We start from the raw sequence: 20,451 nt of genomic DNA, 5'->3' as shown, positions 1-20,451 counted from the left end.
AGTATTAAGGTTCATTGAATCATCAATAACTTTGCCTCTATCCCTCTTTCCACTCCAGCACTGAGCCGGTCGATGATGCCCTTTGGCTTGATGCGTCGAGAGCTGGCGTGCGAAGGCTATCCGATTGAGCTCCGCTGCCCTGGAAGTGATGTCATCATGATTGAGACGGCCAACTACGGCCGCACTGATGACAAGATCTGTGACGCAGACCCCTTCCAGATGGAGAATGTGCAGTGCTACCTTCCAGACGCCTTCAAGATAATGTCACAGAGGTAACCATTGATCTGTTTGGATCTTGTGTATGTGTTTCTACAAAACCAGAGCCTTTTATAGGCTGAGGAAACAAGATCGTATTTCACAGCATAATTCATCCAGAATTTCCTGTTTTTCCTCCTGAGGTGTTGATGTCTTGTGTGAAATATTGAAGTCAGCATCTTTGTTCTGTGAAGAACACCACTACATCTTGGTGAATGGTGGTGTATATGTATGTGTGTTTGGTTGCGCATATGCGCACGAGTGTGTGTAAGTGTGTGTATGAGTATGCGCATATTTTGGATTGTTGCAAGAGTATTTGTAGGGCTTCCTACGGCTGCTCTCTGTGTTTGTGCTCAGCATCTGCTTTCTCTGAGCTCAGATCAATGGAAGCCCTCTCTCAGCTATCCATCACGCATGTAATGGAGGCACAGGGTGCTAGCTTGGGGAGAGAGCGAGGGAGGGAGAGGGTGAAGAAGAGAATTTAGGGGGTAAAGGAAGGAGGGAAACTGCTAGAAATGATGAGATGATAGAGTGAGTGTGACAGAGATTTGAGATATGAAGGGAGGGAGAGGCAGCAAAGGGGAGAAATGTTAAAAGCTGGATAGAGAAGGATTATGTGACGAGAAATAAGTGAGTATGCATGTGTGGATTTGTATCCTTTCTTCTGTATTGTGTGTGTGTGTGTGTGTTTCTCGGGGTGTGCAAACGTGAGAAGGCATGCAGCTATGCGGTTTAGATGTAGGTATTATGTGCATTTGAATGTTTTCCCTGTGCGTGTGATGTAGAGTATTTGCCTTAGCCCCCCTCGTCCTTCCCTGTTCTCTCACCTCTAATCGCTCCCACTCACAATCCCCCAGGAGAGGAGGCTATTACGTCACTTGCCCTCTTTCTGCCTCTTCCCTCCCTCCTTCCTTCTCTCTATCCGTTATCCCACTCCTTTCCCCCCTCTCTCCCTCTCTACCTCTCTGTTTCCCACCTCCCTTCGGGTGCAGCTGTCACATGATCTAGTCTAGTGTGAAATTGCTCCCTTCCCTACCGTTCTCTCTGTCTTTCAGAGCCTGAAGATGTTTTTTTTTTTTGTACCAATTCCTCTTTGTCTTTCTTACAATGGCGCTTGTTATTTTTTTACTTACTTCCTCCCTTCTCTCTCTTTTCTTCCACCCTTTCCCCATCTGTCTCCTCTCCAGGTGTAATAACCGCACTCAGTGTGTGGTGGTAGCGGGGTCGGACGTGTTCCCAGACCCCTGCCCAGGGACCTACAAGTACTTGGAGATCCAGTACGAGTGTGTCCCTTACAGTGAGTACTGAGAGCCCTGTCACCCCCTCACACCTCCCCACCCCCCTCACCCCATTCACCACCCCTCCCATCCCTCCCTGTACCCCCACCTGAACTTCTTGCCCCCTCTTCAACCCCCAAAAATCCACGACAAATGACATTCATACACTCACCCATGCACACTTGCTCTCTCTGCCTTCTTTCAACACAAAAAAACCAAAAAACAAGACAGACAGTCATCCTCACCTGCTCTCTCTTTCTCTCTCTTCTTTCTCCCTTGTACACTTACACTGCACGGAGACACACACATGCACACACTCACACAGAGCGCTAAACCTTTTTTCTTCATCGACAGAGCAACGCACCAGTAGCTGAGAGGGATTTTCACATGGGGGTAGATGCTCCACGAGCACAGGGTCCGATAAGCACTTCACACACACCCACTGCAAACATGGGGTCAGCCCTTATTGGCGATCACAGCAGTGTAACACACACTGCCCCACACTCACACACTGATTGACCCAGGGGCATTCTACTGCCTTTATCTGGTGCCAAACACCTTTGCTGTCCCTCTGATTTCCAATAAAAATTAAAATTGGGCGCAGTGAGACTGGGAGGCAGGGGGCGTTGTGTATATGCTGTACCTCACAATAGGAATTTTAACACAAACAGCAAATGGCTTATTTTAGACCACATGACCTGGAGCGCCACACATTTTAATGTCCCCATGGTAACGGCTGACTTCCTCATGGCACTGCTCAGCTGCGTGGAGGTGTGACATATACACATGCCTGCACACACACACACACACACTCACACACACACACACACACACACACACACACACACACACACACACACACACACACACACACAAATCTACCTCACACTCGCAAAAAGGGGACACACAGTTTCTCTCTCCCCCTGACTTCCTCTGCACACACAAACAAGAGCACACTCACACAGCCGAAGGAGCAGACACAGCAAGGATTATATGTTGTGTTGATCCTCGCTCATGTGAAAATCTCCACTCAGTCTCCCCTCCTCCCTCTCATGTGTTATTACTCTCAGCACTGATGCCCTCACTGTGGAGGAGCACTTGGTTGGAGGGGAGGGGCAGTGGTGCTCCCCTCCACCAGGCAGAGGCAGGACTGGGTTGCAGTAAAGGGTGGAGGGACGTATGAAGGTGTTGGGGTTGTCGGGGGGAAACTGAGGGACAAGGGTCTTCTTGGGGTGCAGGGGCTGTTTGTTTTATCAGGGTGGGGTATGGGGTGATTCTCTCTGCTTTTTCCTCAGGTGCAGATGTTGTGGCGAGCCACAAAATCAAGTCCACGCCAAGCCGCTAACCTCCTTTGCTCACTTCATCTCCGTCTTCCCCTTCATCTCTTCTCTCGGAAATCTTTCCCTCATCCTCCCTTTGCTGATAATCTATCACAGTCAATATCACCTCTTTTCATCCCTCTTAATTCCTCTTTTTCTGTATTTTGTTTTTCTCTCTTTCACTTCCCATCCATCCCGTCCTCCAAGGTCTTAAATATTCATCCATTGCCCTATTTCACTCATTCTTCTTCTATTTTTACTCTGTCCATCAATCTGCCAAATCTTATCATTCTGTTGTGTCTCTTCCGCTGTCTCTGTTGTTTTTTTTCTTTTACAGGTGGAACAAATATTCAAATGTCCGACCATTCAGCTCTGATGGGGAGGCTCAGAGAAACTCAGGGACGTCAAAGCATCTCTTTCAGTCTTTGCCCTTCCTCTGCTCAGTGGTTTTGTGCCCTTGGATTTGAGAGCCTTTGTCAAGTCAGGTTGCAGCCTCAGTCACAGATAAGAAGAAGTTAGCTGGGTTTCTTGCCATCGGGGATTATTCTCTGGTGTGAATCCTTTCTTCACAGCCTTCCAAGTGGCAACAAGTATTCTTCTCAAGTCTCCTCCTCCTTATTTTCACATGCCTTTCAGTCAACGTTAGCTACAGTCAGATTGCCCCTCTCCAGCGGCATGACTTTGTTTGTTGGTCCTCTGCTAATCCTGTACTGCAGCTTGGTTTCCTGTATTGTATTGTCCATAGGGGGGTCAAGGTAGCATTGCTTAGTTGTACCTGCCACCTTCTCCTCATGAATTCTAACCTTGTCTTTTTCCCTCTGACTGCACAAGGGAGCTTGTTCTCCCTCCGCAAGGCAATCAAAGGGATGATTAAATAGCTGCTGAGTTGCATTTTTCCTCCCTGTGTTTGGAAAAAAAAACTTTGTTGATTGTGTGTGAAGTATGGCACAGCTTAGAAAATTGGAAGCTGATCCCTCTATGATGAAAAGTCCCGCCTGTCTGAGGTGACAAAGAAGAGCCAATTACCCCGTCCTCTGCCACTCTCCTCCGCTGGAGAAACACAACCACGCTACACTCATCACACACACTCACGCACACACAGAAATAGAATCAAGTGTGCACGCACACACATGCGCACAACTCTCAACTCTGCGGCTGCCCTACGTGTTTGTGCTCGTCTGACAAACTAAATATGACCTGACACATTGAGACTCAGTGCTGAAACTGTTCATCCCAAAACCTAGTCACCGTCGCACCGCACGCCACTCAACTCGGCCACTTTTAATTACCAGGAGAGGGGGCGCATTGCTCTCTTCAGTTCTGCCTCAGCAGAGATTTGTCAAGATTAATTGAATTTGCTGCTGCTAATCGCTCCGGTAATGCACCATCGTTAACGTGTGGCTGGGAACGCCGGGCACTCTGGCATCATCCACGGCTGACGTGTATTTTTCGTTGGTTGTCTTGACAAAAAGGTAAACGATAGAGAGATGATATATAAAGGTCATGTGTCATAGCTGTTGAGATGGTGCACAGCCATGTTGATAGCTGTGTGCGATGTTTGCATCTGACAGGGTCCTCTATGTGCGTGTCACACAGACGCCATGTTACCAGTCACCTGAAACGGCGAGGTGACAGCCAGAGCGGAGCTGACACACACACACACACACTTCTGTCGGCTGAGCTCAGACAAGGGTCTAGAATGTGTGTGTCTGTGTTTGTGTAGCTACACGTGGGATCACCTTGGCAAAATACAACATCTGCCAACAACTCAAATCATATCTCATCGAGCCAAAAAGCCCTGCGAGGCTTCCCTGCCATATAGCATTGTTTTTGTCAGCCAGAACAGAGCAAGACAAAATGGCTCAACTGAACTCTCATTTCACACTGTCACAGCCTGCTGTAGACTGCTGGATTCCATTAAGACATCACAGATCCACGCAAACAGCTGCGGCGTGTACTTACTGCAGTGGAAACCCTAAACTGCAGTTTTAACACAGATGTACGCCGACAACTCTACCTGTCCCCCCTCCTTTTCCAGGACACTGTGCTACATCATTATTGATTCCTAATGCTCTCGTTGGGGCCATCCATGCTAGCCATGCCAGGGTCATTAGACCTCGTGTTGTGCATTTGCTATTTCATCAGCTGTGATTTATCATGTGATTATGCACAGTGCAGGTAGCTTAAGAACTGGCTTTAAAAGCACCTACTCAGGTGGTACAGTAGAGATTCTACAGAGTTTCTTAGGTAACTCCATATTCTCAACTTTAACACTCATATTTTGTGGCTCTGCCACTGTTTCACTCTATAAAATTGATTTTTCCCCACAAATGTATTCAGCACTGCCTATTCATTACAAGACATCGCTTTTTGGACACAAAGCCGCTGGAAATGATAGTTGACTTGTCGGGAAGAGTTTGTCAGTAGAAGGAATAATGGCATTGTAATATGACAAGTTTTCAGGGGAAGAGAGGGTACACTTTGATGTAGCTGAAAATGAAATTCTATTAATATGTATAGGGGCACCATTAGATGTGGGGCTCATAAATGTTTGGTGAATGAGAAGCAGGAGGCTTTGCTCAGGCCGTGGAAAGGGATGACTCTACCGTGAAAAATCTGAAGTGAGAGAAAGAGAAAACAGAGAGGGGGGAGGACGGAAGAAGCTGGAGAGGACACGCTATCTCTCAGCACTGTGAAAGAGACGGAGGAGGCTACGTTGTCCTGCAGTACTCCAACAATGTGTGTGTGTGTGTGTGTGTGTGTGTGTGTGTGTGTGTATATTTGAGAGTATGTGTTTCTCTCTGTACTCATTAGTGTGGGAGTAATTGATAGGGTTGTAGAGAGCGCTGAGCAGAGTGATTAAGGGGAGAGAGGGCAGTGGCTTATTTCTCAAAAGGGCCCTGAAAGAGAAAATGCTGAATGTATCAAACAAACAACCAAGGTGGCCTTAAACTAACCTCCTGCTCACTGTGAGGACAGTTTGATGAGTTTCTGTTTTTTTTTCTCTGTGTTAATGTGTGTGTGTCCCTAGGTTTGTGTGATGATCTTGTGTGTGTCTGTGCTCAGTGTCTATTTTCCAGGGCAACCAAGAGCAGAAGATGTGGAGTCAACGGAGGTCTTCCACTTTCTTCTTCTTTTCTCTTTCCGCAGCTTTGAAGAAGTTTTCTTCCTCTCTTTCTCTCTCTACATGCCACTGCTGTTCATCGCACACATTATTTTCCTCCGGTTTAGGCAAACATACTTAGCGGTCCATTTAAAACATCGCATTTAGCATATCATCTTTGATGAATGTAACCTCAGCTTTGTGTGAACAAGTCTGCTTGTCAGTAGATTCCTCTATGAAAAAACACTGTATGTTCAAGCTTTGCTGAATTCTGGTGTCGCCATGCACCCCCTGCAGTAGTTTCGATGAGGATGAAAGCTCTGGATGCTCTCTGGCCAGTCTCTCCCTCCCCTAACCTTGGAGCTAATGATTGCACTCGCAGTTGGTGGTGGGGATGTAATGCTTTTTTGCCCCCTGCCCTAGCTTCACAGGACTCACTTTCATAGCTTTGCCATGTTTACCCCTCTAGGCTAAAAATGGCTGCCATTCCTCAGGTCTTCGTGGAGGCTGTTTGTCCAGTTTGATCTTGGCATAAGATGATAAATCATCAGTGTGGCTGCTGATACTGATGCTGCCTCTGCTGTACCACTGCCAAGATGCAAGGCCATCTCCCACACAGATCAGGCTACTGATGCTAACACTCCCTTTTTCCTTTTTATTTTGCTCTCAATTTGTTTCTTTACATCTCTCTCTCCCTCTCCCTCTCCCTTTCTCCCCCCCCCCTTCTCTCTCTCTCCCCTTCTCCCCCTTTCTCTCTCTCTCTCTCTCTCTCTCTCTCTCTCCCCTTCTCCCCCTTTCTCTCTCTCTCTCTCTCTCTCTCTCTCTCTCTCTCTCTCTCCCTTTCTCTCTCTCTCTCCTTCTCCCCTTTCTCTCTCTCTCCCTTTTCTCTCCTCTGTCTCTCTCTCCCTCTCTTTCTCTCTCTTCTCTCCACCCCCCCCTTTCTCTCTCTCCCCTTCTCCCCTTTCTCTCTCTCTGCCTTCTCCCCTTTCTCTCTCCTGCTACTCACCTCTCTCCTCTCTCTTCTCTCTCTCTCTCTCCTCCTCTCTCCACTTACCCCTTTCTCTCTTGTACATTGTTTCTTTGTCGGCAATCATGCAATGAAGTAATTTCTGAGGTCCGGGAATATCAGACTTCCTATAAGCATGCTGATAATCACGTTCTGTGAGTTACCAATAAGTGCCTTTTGACACGTCTCGTCCACGAGGTGATGTCACTTTATCCACTGCTTTTACTACTTGTGCCTCCAACAGCTACCATTGGAAAGAGCATATGCTGATGCCTGTAATGTGAAATGAGCTAAGATCCATTCTACCTTCCTCAAATCTCAGCTCTAAGACCTCCTAAATGCGGCAACTTCTCGGCGAGTACCCAAAAAAAAGTGTCATAGTCACGGGATGTGGGGGCTTAGCACTGCTGCAGCCAGCTGAGGCTTTGGGTGACCTCAACTTTGCAACCTATTGATTTTAATATTTTTCAATAGACACTTGCTGTTTGAACATTTCTCTCATCTCTCTTTTGTCTCTACTCCCCCCCCCACACACACACACACGCCCACACACACACCCACCCAAACCCGCACCCACCCGACAGTGTCTCTTGGTTTCTCTCTGTGTTTCTTAGGCGTTCCACTCTGTCAAGCCCTCCCTTTCCCCTGTTGTTTGTTCTCTTTTTCTTTGATGAGCCAGCCTCGGCCAGGCAAGCTGGCAGCTCCCCATTGATTGGACGGTCGATGGGTTGAGTGTTTTTGCTGGCTTCTATAGCAAGCATCCTGACTCTGTAAATTGAGCAAAGCCAAAAGCACCGCTTTCTTTAGATCAAGGGACCACTCCAATGTCAACACAGAGTGTACTTGGAGAGAGAGGGGGGCAATGATCCCTCCAAAGACAACTAGCCACAGATAGAGACATTGTCATCGCAACCTTTCCATTTACCATTCCCCATCTCTTTCTCTACCTTTCCCTATCTTGTCTTCTTCCACAGCTGAAGATGGATCATAGCACAAAGATGTTCTTTCTCAATTTCTCTCTCCAACAGGTTTCCTGGACCTGCATTTACGGCAAAAGGGAAAGTGGGTGGGAAAGAGGGAGAGATGTGGCAATAAGAGGGGTGGAGGTGGGGTCGAGAGTGTGTGGTTGGGGGTGGATTGTGTTGTTGGGGGATTATTGATAAAGCTGAAATGAAATGGAAATGGATTCAAACCCAGGTCAGGCCATTTTCCCCTCCTCATTTTCCATTTGAGCCATCCTTTCTCTGAGTAGCCAACCGTAACACAGACAGATAACTTGCTTTAAAAGAGAGAGAGAGAGAAAGGACAGCGTTTTATTTAATCTCAATTTTCTCTTTTTTTCCTGCACCTGTTTTTCTTTCATTCTCTTTACTTTCCCTCTCTCTCTCTTCCTTACTGTCTTTCTCTTTTATCTTTCTATCTCCTTCTTTCTCCTTTTTCCGATGCTTGAATAGAAGTGGATCAAAAAGGTAAAGACCACAATGAACATAACAACCACAGCTCGCCCCTTCCTCCTTCCTCCTTCCTCTTTCCTCTTTCCTCCTCCTCCTCCCTTGTCTCCCCTCCTTCCCCGAAATCCCCTCCTAACCCAGCACCTTGTGTAGTGGTCATGTTTGATGTTGATATCCCTCCCTTTTTTTTCTCGATCTCTAATCGCCTCCTCTGCCCTTCTCTTTCTATCACTCTTTGACTTATAACCAAAACTCTAAAATCCTTCTAGATTTCCTCCTTGGTTCTGATGATACCAGCCTGACCTGCACGCACGCACACACACACGCACGCACACACACACACACACACACACACACACACACACACACACACACACACACACACACACACACACACACACACACAAGCGCACAGACACACAAAAAAAACCTCATGGGAGATCAGTCTAGTATCTATGAGAGATAAACGAGAGATTAACTTCATTCCTTTCCTGTACGAAGTAGCAAATCTCAGCCTTAACTTACAGACAGCATACATTTATATCATCTCCTGGATGGCAAATCTCTCCTCATTTTTCCATCTATTTCAAAAACCATCTTCTTCACACTGTTGCCTCATACACACCTAACAATTCACATTTCTCATTACATTTCTATAGTATTGTTCCGCTCATTTTCCTATTGCAATTTATTTGTCCCTCCAGATCTAAGAAAAAATTTCCTCCACGCTCTTTCTTTACATTACTCAGCTGCTCCTTTTCTCCATACTTTATCTCTTCCCTTTTTTTTTTAGTTTCTCAGGACTGATTCAAAGTTTGTTGTTGCTGTAATCTCAAAGCAAAAACATTGTTTTAAGATAACACAGTAACTGGCCAAAGTTGCTCTCAGATCATTTTTTAAAATATCCCATTTCCAGGTGCTTCAGTGTTCTTCTCTCATTCTGTCTCTCTTCCCCTTTTCAATCAATCACACTTCCATTTAACTCTTTTTCTCTCACTGTCCGCTTACTTACCTCTACTTATTTTTCTCTGTTGTGTTTCTCATCATCCTCTTCTCTTGTTCTCTGTCTCTCGCCTTTCTCTGATTGGTTTATCTCTCAGATCACATCTGGCCATCACAAGCAGCCGCAGGCTCTTTTGAGCATCTCTTAAACTTCTCTTTCTCCTCCTCCTATCTCCTCTCCCCCTGTCCTTCTACAATTTGTCCCTGCCACCTCTCTGTTTTCTCTATTGCACATGTAGTGTGAACTTGTTCCCACCTATACCCGTCCACATCACTCAATCCCTCCTGGTTCCTTATGTGTTCAGCGAGGCTCCGGAGGGTGAGGAGAGGGGAGGGGATCTGGGAGGGGGAGGAAGGTGTATCCTCTGTAGTAATGGCTTCTCTGATGCAGCAGGGCCCTGCCACAAGCACTGCTAAAGAGCCCCAATCAGCATAGCCAGGCACCTCAATCGCTAGCTTTTTAAAGAGCAAAGATAGACCTGACCCATATCCAAGGTCATGGTGAGAGTAGTGGCCATCAGTGCCAGCTTCCCAATGAGTCTAACTCCCCCTCTCAAGTCCCCCTCCCTCCTCAACTCTCTCTGAACCCCGCTACTCACATCTGTCTCAACCTCAGCCATTTCCCTGTCTGGCCCCATGGCTGGAACCATATGTTGGAGGAATTTACTCTTAAAGAGGTTGCCATTAACTGGTTTATGGGCCTCTTTGTCTGTTGTCGTGTCCATGGCTTTTCATTAACATGGATCATTGTCTCACATTTTTCTCCCACCGCAAGCAGCCATTTTAGCTCACTCTCCCTGCTTGCGGTGGAATAGGAAGCTACAAAACCCTCCTCCTCCTCCTCCTGCTTCCACCTCAACCAACTTGTTATATTTATTTACTACTCTTCCTCCCACTAACACTAAAATGAATACCCTTCCCTGTGTCTGCACTCCTGCCCTTGCCCACTGTAATCCATTCCCTAACTGCTGTGAAATGCACTTCCTTTCTCTGTTTATGGCTGAATTAACTTTCCAGACTTGTGTTTTGCCCATGTCTTTCAAATAAATCCTCACTGATTGATCAAATGATTGACAGATTGGGATTGGGATGACGTTCATCGTGTGGTGACGATGTCACATGCAGGAGATCCTGTTTAGTCAATGTCCAACACTCTGTAAACCTACCTACTATCGGGTTATTTTAAGAATATGTCAGCATCAACCACGGCGTCTCCTGCTTCCTATCACTCTCTCTCTGTCCCTTTTGTCACCCTTTTCGCTGATAGTCTAGGGGAGGTTACTACCCAAATGATTACAGTATTTCCTTTATCACTGCTCACGGGACCATTCAAGTGTCCGCCATATTTTTTCACCTACAGTTTGTTTGCTTACAAAGGTAAAGAGGCAAGTGTTAGACTACTCTGCACAGACTTGGTATTTCCATGGAGGGCGTGGCACGAGGACAAAACCATTGCTCACACAAACAGCTCTCTACCTGTGATTTGGAAAAGTGAGAAGGAATGAGCAAGAAAACCACCGCATCATGTGACAGGAAAACACAAAGAATGGCTGTGAATGGAGAAAGAGAGGGAGAGCGGTCGCTATAGAGACGATGAGTCAGACAGCATCGCCTCATTAGGAATGACCCACCACACACAAGCACAGTCATGTGACCAAGGCAGTGCAGACACCATATTCAGTGGCCCAGGGAGATGGGAAAAGTGTGGGGATTGACTGTACATGGAGAAGTCATTGTATTGTTAGAGCCAAAGAACAGAGAGGTGACTGAGTGAAGCAGGTGGTCATGAATATAAAACACAGTGGCTAGTTTCAGGACCGTTATGGAGAGACAGCACCCCCGGGAGACCTGATTCAGAGCAGGAGGGAGGAGGGAGAGAGGGACATGCAGGGCAGTGGCAGGCTAGGCTAATGTTACAGCCACACAGGCTTTTTGTTACCCCACAACTCAAGCCTCAGTCAGTCAGTACAGGGTATGTTCATAGGGTATGCCCCTCTGTCATCTAATGTATCTGCAGCCGGTAGCCTCTGCAACCATGTCCCGACCAACTTTCCTGTCACTCAGTGTCAGCTTCACTCCAAGGCAGATAAGACTTTGCTTTCAATGGACGGTATCTCTTGCTGTTGCCAGCTCTTGGTCTCAGTGAAGGGTATTCTCTGGGGTGAATGTTTGGTTTGATAAAGGTGCCAATTTGACACCTGCCGCTTCCAATGTCTGGACTGTGTGTTCTCGTGTGGTTTGTCAGAGAGTTTGTGTGTGTCCTAAGGGTGTATGTCTGAGTGTGTATATGTCTCTGCATGGCTGTTTGTACTATATTGTGTTTTTACTCCCATGACTTGACCCCCCTGTAGTCTAAAAGGAAGCGGAAACACAATGGGAGCCCCTCCCTTCTCCTTCCTTACTTCTCTCTTCTTCTCTCTGTCACTATATGTCACTCCTCAGCAGATTAACTCACTCCTAATTCTCATTTCACAGGAAATAACCTATTTACTCTGTCTTACTCCACTCCTCTCTCTCTTCTTGTTTGCACACACAGAACACGCTCACATCCTTCTTCACGCTTTCTTCTCTCTCTTTCTGCCTCCTCTCTGTCTCTCTGAACTGCACATATGCATGCCCACACGCACACACACGCACACAAACACAAACACACACACACACACACACACACACACACACACACACACACACACACACACACACAAATGGGCTGATGACTGCACATCAGCATACCATCAGGAGACTCACTGCACACTTAAAGCCCATTAACTGTCCAGCATGGATGTGGGGTACCATGCCATGCTCCATTCTGCCCCCTGCTGTCTGCATGCTGCACCTGCCAGTAACAGGTGTGGGATTCAATTAGAGCAGCATGCTCTCAGCAGTCAGTCCTGTGAGCAGGCCATGACTGTGGACTGGGCAAAGGCTTGGGCCAGCAAAGCCCTCAGATCCCTGTAGCTAAGGAAAAAAAAAAGACACAAACACCACAAGGACACCACTTTAGATAAAGCTGCCAACCATTGGCAGGGGGTGTTTAGATCATCAAAGTCGTACATTAACCATCACCATGATGCTGTCACATCAAACATGAAAACACCATGGATTGTCGAAGACAACCAAAATGAAAAATCTAATTTTAGCCTAAAGCTGTCAGTACTCACTTTTAATTGCATTACCAGTCGATCACAAATTGCTGCTAGACACTAATGGGAGATATTTACTGTCATTTTCAGAAAAGTTCTGGCACTTTCATCATTATACACTGCAGTCTCATATTGACAAGTAACAGCTGACCTGTGCCTGGGAAAGGGATTATGGAGATAAATAGCCAATTATTACAGCAGTATTTTCCTGTATGTGTGGTGGTAATTGGCATGCTAGAGTATGATAGCTACAGCCTGGGCTTTAATCCCTGATAAGGTAAGTTTCATTAGCCATCTGGCTAGTTTGGAGGGTAAAGAATCGTCTGCGCTGCCTAGTGACTTCACTAGGATGATCATGACTACAATATTTCCATCCACACCCAAATAGAAATTAATCTATTAATCTAACAATCTCACCTAATCCCAGATGACTCTTACTCCAGCTAACCTGCTCTTGCCAGACTAGGATAATGCCTAATCTCAAGATTTATGCCTAATGCTTAATGCCTAATGCCTAATACCTCATTCATACTGTGGTCATAAAAGCCTCTTGTACTACAGACTCTGTAGCTAGGGTTTGGCTGCCCTGGCTTCCCGCTGCTACAATCACCCTTCACAGTTAGAGGGAGAGAGAGGGAGGCAGAGCAAAGGAGAGGCAAAAAGAGATGGTAAACAGAAAGGCAGCCGGGAAGGCTGGGGAGCGCAGGTCAGAGTTAATGAAGCCCCCTAGGCAGGGTTTGCAGGGTGTGAAGCGTGGCCACTGTTTCTGTTTGGCTTGTGATTGTGCGAATGTGTGTGTGTGTTTGTGTGTCTTCATGGCCTGTGTGTACAGCCTGGAGGCTGTTGATGAGCCCCTCTGACACCGGGCCCACCCAACGACCAGTTCATTAGAATAAACCGAGGCTCACTGAACGACAGTCGGCAGGGTTCATATGGAAAAGGAGGGAACAGAGGAAGGCAGAGCATGACAGACTGTTAGCCTATGCTATGCTGCAGTGTTATTGTGATGATGAGGCCAATAGAGTACAGACTGCAACCAATTTAGGACAGTGCTGCAAGGTTAGGCGCAATAACGAACAGAATCGCAGAGTATTTTTGGGGCCCGCTGTGGTGGGAACAACGTGTTGAGAGTGAATTGTACTGCAGACAACAACAACTATTTTGGAGCCGTGACAGATTGTTGTGCGTTCTCTGTCTCTTACCTTTAAATAATGGTCAGTCCTGATTAAGTACATCAGCCTCCAAAGCTCTGAATCCAATCCCAAACTTTTATTATTGTCTTATCATGAGCTCTAATCTGGACATGATTATTATAAATGTCATGAAAGTCCAAATGTTGAAGCACGGTTAAAGCTGATATACAAAAATTTAAAGCAATCTGCCAATATAATTTTAATATATACAGTATTGTATCATAAAACACAAAAAGTAGTACATTTACAATGGTTAGGCTATGCTCTCTTCTATTGAGCAATGTTAATTAGCTTGATGTGTCACACCAGTACAAGCTGATAAGGACAAAACCAGCCATATTTACATATATATGTATCTATATATACCTGAATATGCTGAATTCAACAGCATAAATCCTGCAATGTTCCGCTTTAGTGGCATATCTTTTGGGTGTTCCCTCTATGATGCTCTTGATGAAAAATTCCAGCCGATCCCATCAGCCATACCTCCAGCACACATGAAAGCTTTTGTGTTATACTGTCTATACAGCTGCTGTACTGTATGTCATCCAGTGGCGCCCAAACTACTACTTCTGATTTGCCATCATTTAAGCTTGTTGTTGCTCTGTGGTTTTGTATGTTAATTTTTGTATGAAAGATGTGCTTCATTGGATAAATGACCATGAGGCAAATTGTTCAAGAGAGGCATTACATATTTACTTTATTTGCTAGTGTACTTTAGTACTGTACTGTAATGTTATAATCAGATTCACAGTATCGTGGTTACAGATGAGTTGGATGCTAGCGTGCATATTAGTACTTACTTTTCTAGTAAGTCATCCTACTGTACAGAACAGACTTGAGTGTTTTTCTTTCTTTATCCTTTATTCTACCTTGAGGCAGAGTGTTCCTAGCTTTGTTTATGGGTCACCTACATGCAGAGCTGCTGCATTGCTTTCTGCTTGCCTTTTTATCTCTCTATTTACAGTAGCATTGTACTTTTGAGGCAGTGTCATACTTCTGTTGGTTGTTTTTTTCCCCGCTCCATAGCTTTCTGTTCCAATAATACTTCACCTTTTATGGCCTTTATTTGAAATATTTTGGAGCACAACTTCCGTTTATTTGCAGTGCATTCATCCGGTGTCTAGATTGATGAAGATGTCATTTGATTGTGGTGTGACAGAGAGTTTGCAAGATGCTAGTCAAGAAATTCATTGTTCGGCTGTCTAAAAGTGCCGGATTTAACCGTTGCTCTGAACATTTTTTTGCATATTCCAGTCACCCACAGCCATATTTGCAAAGCAAATACCTCCAGCGTCCTTGTTTTTCAAGTGAGCATTTTGGTTCGACAATGAAGCATGACAAGCCTCCTCCCTGTGAAGAGTCTGTATTCAGAGTGTTTGTTTATTCCTGCGCTTGATTAGATTCCTGTTTAGCTGCCAGTCTCAATCCCTGTTGGACCCCCATAGAAAGAACAGGCTATTTCCTAAGTGGCCCGGCATTACAGATCACCAGCCTCGATCAACAATAGCACGACAGAAAGCAAAAAGAGAAAGCTGGATTTCCAAAAGACTGAAGAAACTCCTTCATCTCTCTATTATGAATCTCGTCCTGCACCAGACTCCATGCAATATTCAAGACAGTTTGAGCCTAGACTGATCCATCGCTCTTAACAGTCACAGTGTGACAGGGTATGTATGCATGTTGGTGTGTGCATGCATGTCATGTACTATCCTCGTATGTATCGGGATGGTATGTGTGTGTCTGTCTGGGCATGTGTGTGTGCTGTTTGGCGTCTGTGTCCAAATGCCCCTGCAGTGTCCAGTTAGTTCAGAGATGCATTCAATCATGATGTGACCAGCAGGTGTCTGGTTCTTTGCAACCCCTAATCAGAGAGCCACATAAATAAGATGACAGAGGAGATGTGGGGACTCCTCAGCAGTTTTATTCTGTAGTGCCTCCAACTCCCTTTCTCTCTCGCTCTCTGTTGCTGGTACCCCTGTTATGTCAGAGTGGCGAGGATGCCAGCAGCTTTCCTCATAGATCACCAGGAACGCCCAGTGGTCCCAGGGCACTCTCTCTGTCAGGCAGGGACACACTGCGTCAACCAGCCAATTTACACGAGTCCCCAGCGGATGACCTCCACCTGCCTAAAGCAGACATCCTCTGTGAGTGTGTGTTTGTGCGCTTGGTTAGAGTATGGATCGTGTGTGAGGGTTCCCATGTCTTTTCGTGTGTGCATCTATGGCTGTTTGGAATAGGGACTGATGTTTGTGTCTGTTTATATGCGTGTCGTATGAGTGTGGGTGTATGAAGCTGAGGTGCAGTTGCGGCGGACTGGGAGGCCTGGCCAACCTCACATCTTTACCCCGGGATGCTTTTTTCTTTGAGGCATTACTCTTGACTGAGAGCCAAATTTGAGTCCTAATAAAACAAGCTCCACAATTACTGTTTTAACACCTAGTAGCAGAGCAGAGAAGCAGAGGCCTTTGAAAATGCACAATCAAATAAAAAGTAGGCCAAGATAAATTAGATTAGAGACTAAATCTAAGCCGCGGCGGCAGCCAGAAATCTCCCATTTATCATATCCAGACGCTTTCCAACCACAATGCTGATGTTCTACAAATGAGCTTTTATATGTTCCTTCATTTAAAACCTGATAATGTACCTCACCTCACTCCCCCCTCACCCCCTTTCTCCCATTCTCCTCCTACTCTTTGTTTCCTTTTCAATTCTCAACTTACTTTTATCTACTCACATCCTCCTTCTGTCCCCTCCATGTCTCTCTCCTGTTCTGTATTCCATGGTCTTTGGCCTTTTCCCATTTCCTCTCTCCTTCCCCTGCCATCTCCATGATATCTTTCATTTTTACAATGCTTTGTTCTCATTTTCTATATCTTCCTTTTTTCCCCCTCTTCTCCTCCTCTCTACTCCAACACCCCTCTTCTGCTCCAGTCTTTGTGTGTCCGGGGACGCTGCTGCGGGTGCAGGCGGCCAGCTCTCTGCAGGAGGCGGAGCACCAGGCGGGGGCGTGGTGTAAGGACCCGCTGCAGTCTGGGGACCGTCTGTACGTCATGCCCTGGACCCCCTATCGCACCGACATGCTTTATGAGTATGCCTCCTGGGAAGACTTCAAACAGAACCGAGCCACCACCACCTACAAGTGAGGGCACCTCCCACTGTCCTGGATGATCAAATAACATCTGCTACTGCATTGATTTATTGGCTTTTGATGTAGATATGGATGATGATAGCAGAATGGTTCCACTGTTGTGTCAGCTTGCTCACCGGGAGGCCATCTTGTAGGATTGTGTCAGGCAGAGTAGATGAATTGACTGGTTTTCTTGGGTTTTCTGCGCCAGTCATGTGATTCTCTGTCAACAGGTTGCCCAACAGAGTTGATGGCACTGGGTTTGTGGTGTATGATGGTGCAGTATTTTACAACAAAGAACGCACACGAAACATAGTCAAGTATGACCTACGGACGCGCATCAAGAGCGGGGAGGCCATTATCACAAATGCCAACTACCATGACACCTCGCCCTACCGCTGGGGAGGGAAGTCAGACATCGACCTGGCTGTGGATGAGAACGGCCTCTGGGTTATCTACGCTACCGAGGCCAACAACGGACGACTGGTGGTCAGCCAGGTGGGAGAGCAGCGCTGCACAGAAGGGGGATGAAATGTGGATTATAAATGCAACAGTGGATTATGTCAAAATCTCATTTTACTAGCCAGGTGAAAGGTCATACTGTATCATTCAGGTCACATATCTCATTTGTCTGTAATTCATTTGTCAGTGCACTGACAAATGAATTACAGAGATATTGTTGACCAGAAAAAAAGAGTCACATAAACATCATCTGCAAAAGGTTAGGCTTAATTTCAAATCCCATAATATCCGAAAAGTAATCTTCACTGGTAAAGTAAATATTTGATTTGTTTTTGTAGATGTGGTGGGGGAGAGAGGCACCACAACAAGTTTCTTTCTGGCTTCAGACATTGATTTAATGACTTACAGTCATAAAATGTGGTATTGTTAGGTTGCCTACTAATTTGTATATCAGCAGTTTAAAACCATATAAATATACTGTATCAATCCAAAGTTACATTACTTTGCCTTGCTCACCTGACAAATTCAAAATTTGAACTTAGTAATACTCATATTTAAATACCAGTTGGTTCGTTGTTTCTTAACAAACAAAACTGCAATCAGGCAGCATGTTCCCACATAAACAGAGTTTGAATTAATTTGTTGTTCCAAGAGACGGGTCCCATTTATTATCACTATCTTTAACCTTACCAGGAAATTGTTTTTCAAACTGTAACAGTTAAACTATCCATCTAAAATATCAAACCCTGCATGAGCTATGAGAGTATGGAATAATGGAGCGACAAAGTGATAAACAAGAAAGTTAACACGTTCATCATTAAGGAATTGTTTGGCTTCTGAGGAATTTTATTATTTTTCCTTCTTACCCAGAGTGCAACAAACACACGGAGGTCTCTGTTATGCCTCAGCATACAATTTGAGGTATTTTGAACAGGAACAGCTTTGCGTAAAGGCAAAAAAAAAAAATCTCTTCTTCCAAAGCTGACAGTTGAATTACAGTTGAATAACTGTTTTTACAAGTACTTATAAATCTTTACATTAATGTTGAGAAGTACTATTTGTGCTGCTGTGGGCTCATATAAACATGAGGGGGACTGGAAAATTTTTGTCATGTCATTTCTTTTTTAATAATGAAATTAAAGATATTGTAGATGCTCAATTTCAACGTATAGTTTTGTTAATCCTGACAATCATCTTTGTGCTTTTTTTTTTTTTTTTTTTTTGTCATCTTAAATAGTCCAATGGTGCATTTCCCGACCGTTGAGCTGCTACTTTACCATAACCTTCAACTAATTGAGAATTCTGTAAGAAATCTTAAACTCACCATTCAACATAACTTCAAACCGCACATAGAGAAATAAAAAAGGATATCAAGAAATCGAATGCTAATAGACTTGCTCTTTCAGTCTTGAAGAAATTCGACTTAGTACTTTTTTTGACTTCCATAAGTGAGAATGAAGAAAAAAAGTAAAATTCCCCCAAAACCAAAACCTCTCTTCAAGCTTCCCAGTGTGATCATTTATACATTAAGCCTTGGCGGAGTTCAGCATCTCCTCTTTGCCCATAGGTAAACCCTTACACCCTGCGCTTTGAAGGCACGTGGGAGACCAGCTTCGACAAGAGGATGGCATCCAACGCCTTCATGGCTTGCGGTGTGCTTTACGCGGTGCGGTCGGTCTACCAGGACGATGACAGTGAAGCAGGCGGTGACCTGGTGATGTATGCCTATAATACAAACCGTGCACGTGAGGAGCCTGTCAACATCCCTTTCCCCAACCCATATCAGTATATTTCCTCTGTGGACTACAACCCTCGTGACAACCAGCTTTATGTCTGGAACAACTACAATGTGCTGCGCTACCCACTGGAGTTCGGACCACCAGACCCCACCACAGGTAAGGAGTGGTCCCACATTAAGCACACAGAAACATAGCACATGTACAGCAGCCACTTTAGATTTTTAATCTATAATTATGAGACATTTTGCATTTGTAAATTGGTGCGTAAGTATCATGTTGTCACAAAAAGTATGTATACCCCCCCCCCCCCAGTTCCTTTTGAGATGTGGGCTCAAGTGTTAGCTCAGCTCAGGTTATTGTAACATTGATTTATTTCTAAAATTTACATGACAGTTGACCTTAAGTTGAGAATTACCATTGGACAAGATGGTTTCAACTTAGCCGTGAAACCCAGTTGTTAGTAGAATGTCAATCCTTGACACTCCAAATAAAATAAAAACGTCTGCTCTTGACTCAGATGCTACAGCAAATATTATACTACAGACCTCAGTGTTTTCTTCTTCTCCCAGAAAAGAGGTATGATGTGGCATAAACTGTGTATTTTGGATACAAATATTATGGATTTATATGCAAAAAAATATGTGATTTACTTCAATGGCTATGTTTCTTTTTTGATTATTTCAAATTCATAAAACATGACATTATGAAGGAGAATCTGGAATGTGGTTGATTTGGTAAAAACATGTTTTTTAATATCCAGCATATAAGTAACTGCGTTATAATACACAATGATGTTTTTTGCTTGACCATGGAAAAATTCAAACAACCCATGAAGAATGTGTTTGTGACTGTTTCTTATCTGACATTTGGATGCTTCAGATACCAAATCATTGTATTTCCATCCCCAGCCATAGTTACACTAAAGAGCAGCCTCTCAGGTATGACTGCTGTATTACTTCATATCAACTTCTCTGTGTCATGGATAATGAAAAAGTCATTCCGAAATCATAAGAGGGGAGATGAAACGAGAACACCACACTGCATTTTGGCAGTCCATCAATATGAGAGGGAGGTTTGGATGTACTGTATATCTGAGCAGCATAAAGGCCTGTGTAAAGCTCGGATTATGCCCAGTGAGAGACGAGGCAGAGACAGACGGGCGGGCGCACTCACAGAGTTGTGAGCTGACTCTGCGTTTGATCAGTTAGGATTTTGTAGTTGTGATGTGTTGCTTTTATCTTCACATTAGGTTTGGTTGTTAGTGATGGTGACTTCTCTGATACATTTGATCAATTATTTACTTCTCCCTGACTTGTGATGATGCTTTCTCTCCATCTCCCCCACTGCTTCTCCTCCTTTCTCTGAAGAGCA

At 45.0% G+C, this 20,451-nt stretch overlaps 1 protein-coding gene across 2 annotated transcripts in view; it reads left to right on the top strand.

The window, feature by feature from the left end:
- Nucleotides 1-66: 66 nt before the first annotated feature.
- Nucleotides 67-20,451, top strand: part of adgrl1a (adhesion G protein-coupled receptor L1a) — a 38,941-nt gene continuing 18,556 nt past the window's right edge. For both annotated transcript variants that reach the window (XM_040158543.1, XM_040158534.1), the window contains exons 1-6: nucleotides 67-272; nucleotides 1,443-1,552; nucleotides 8,415-8,429; nucleotides 16,684-16,891; nucleotides 17,113-17,377; nucleotides 18,909-19,236. In XM_040158543.1, coding sequence (XP_040014477.1) covers nucleotides 73-272; nucleotides 1,443-1,552; nucleotides 8,415-8,429; nucleotides 16,684-16,891; nucleotides 17,113-17,377; nucleotides 18,909-19,236 — 1,126 coding nt within the window. In that variant the 5' untranslated portion in view covers nucleotides 67-72. The remainder of the gene's footprint in view (nucleotides 273-1,442; nucleotides 1,553-8,414; nucleotides 8,430-16,683; nucleotides 16,892-17,112; nucleotides 17,378-18,908; nucleotides 19,237-20,451) is intronic.

The sequence above is a fragment of the Xiphias gladius genome, chromosome 3 (assembly GCF_016859285.1).
Source record: "Xiphias gladius isolate SHS-SW01 ecotype Sanya breed wild chromosome 3, ASM1685928v1, whole genome shotgun sequence".
Classification (NCBI taxonomy): Eukaryota; Metazoa; Chordata; class Actinopteri; order Istiophoriformes; family Xiphiidae; genus Xiphias; species Xiphias gladius.
This window is presented reverse-complemented; position numbering and strand designations above follow the sequence as displayed.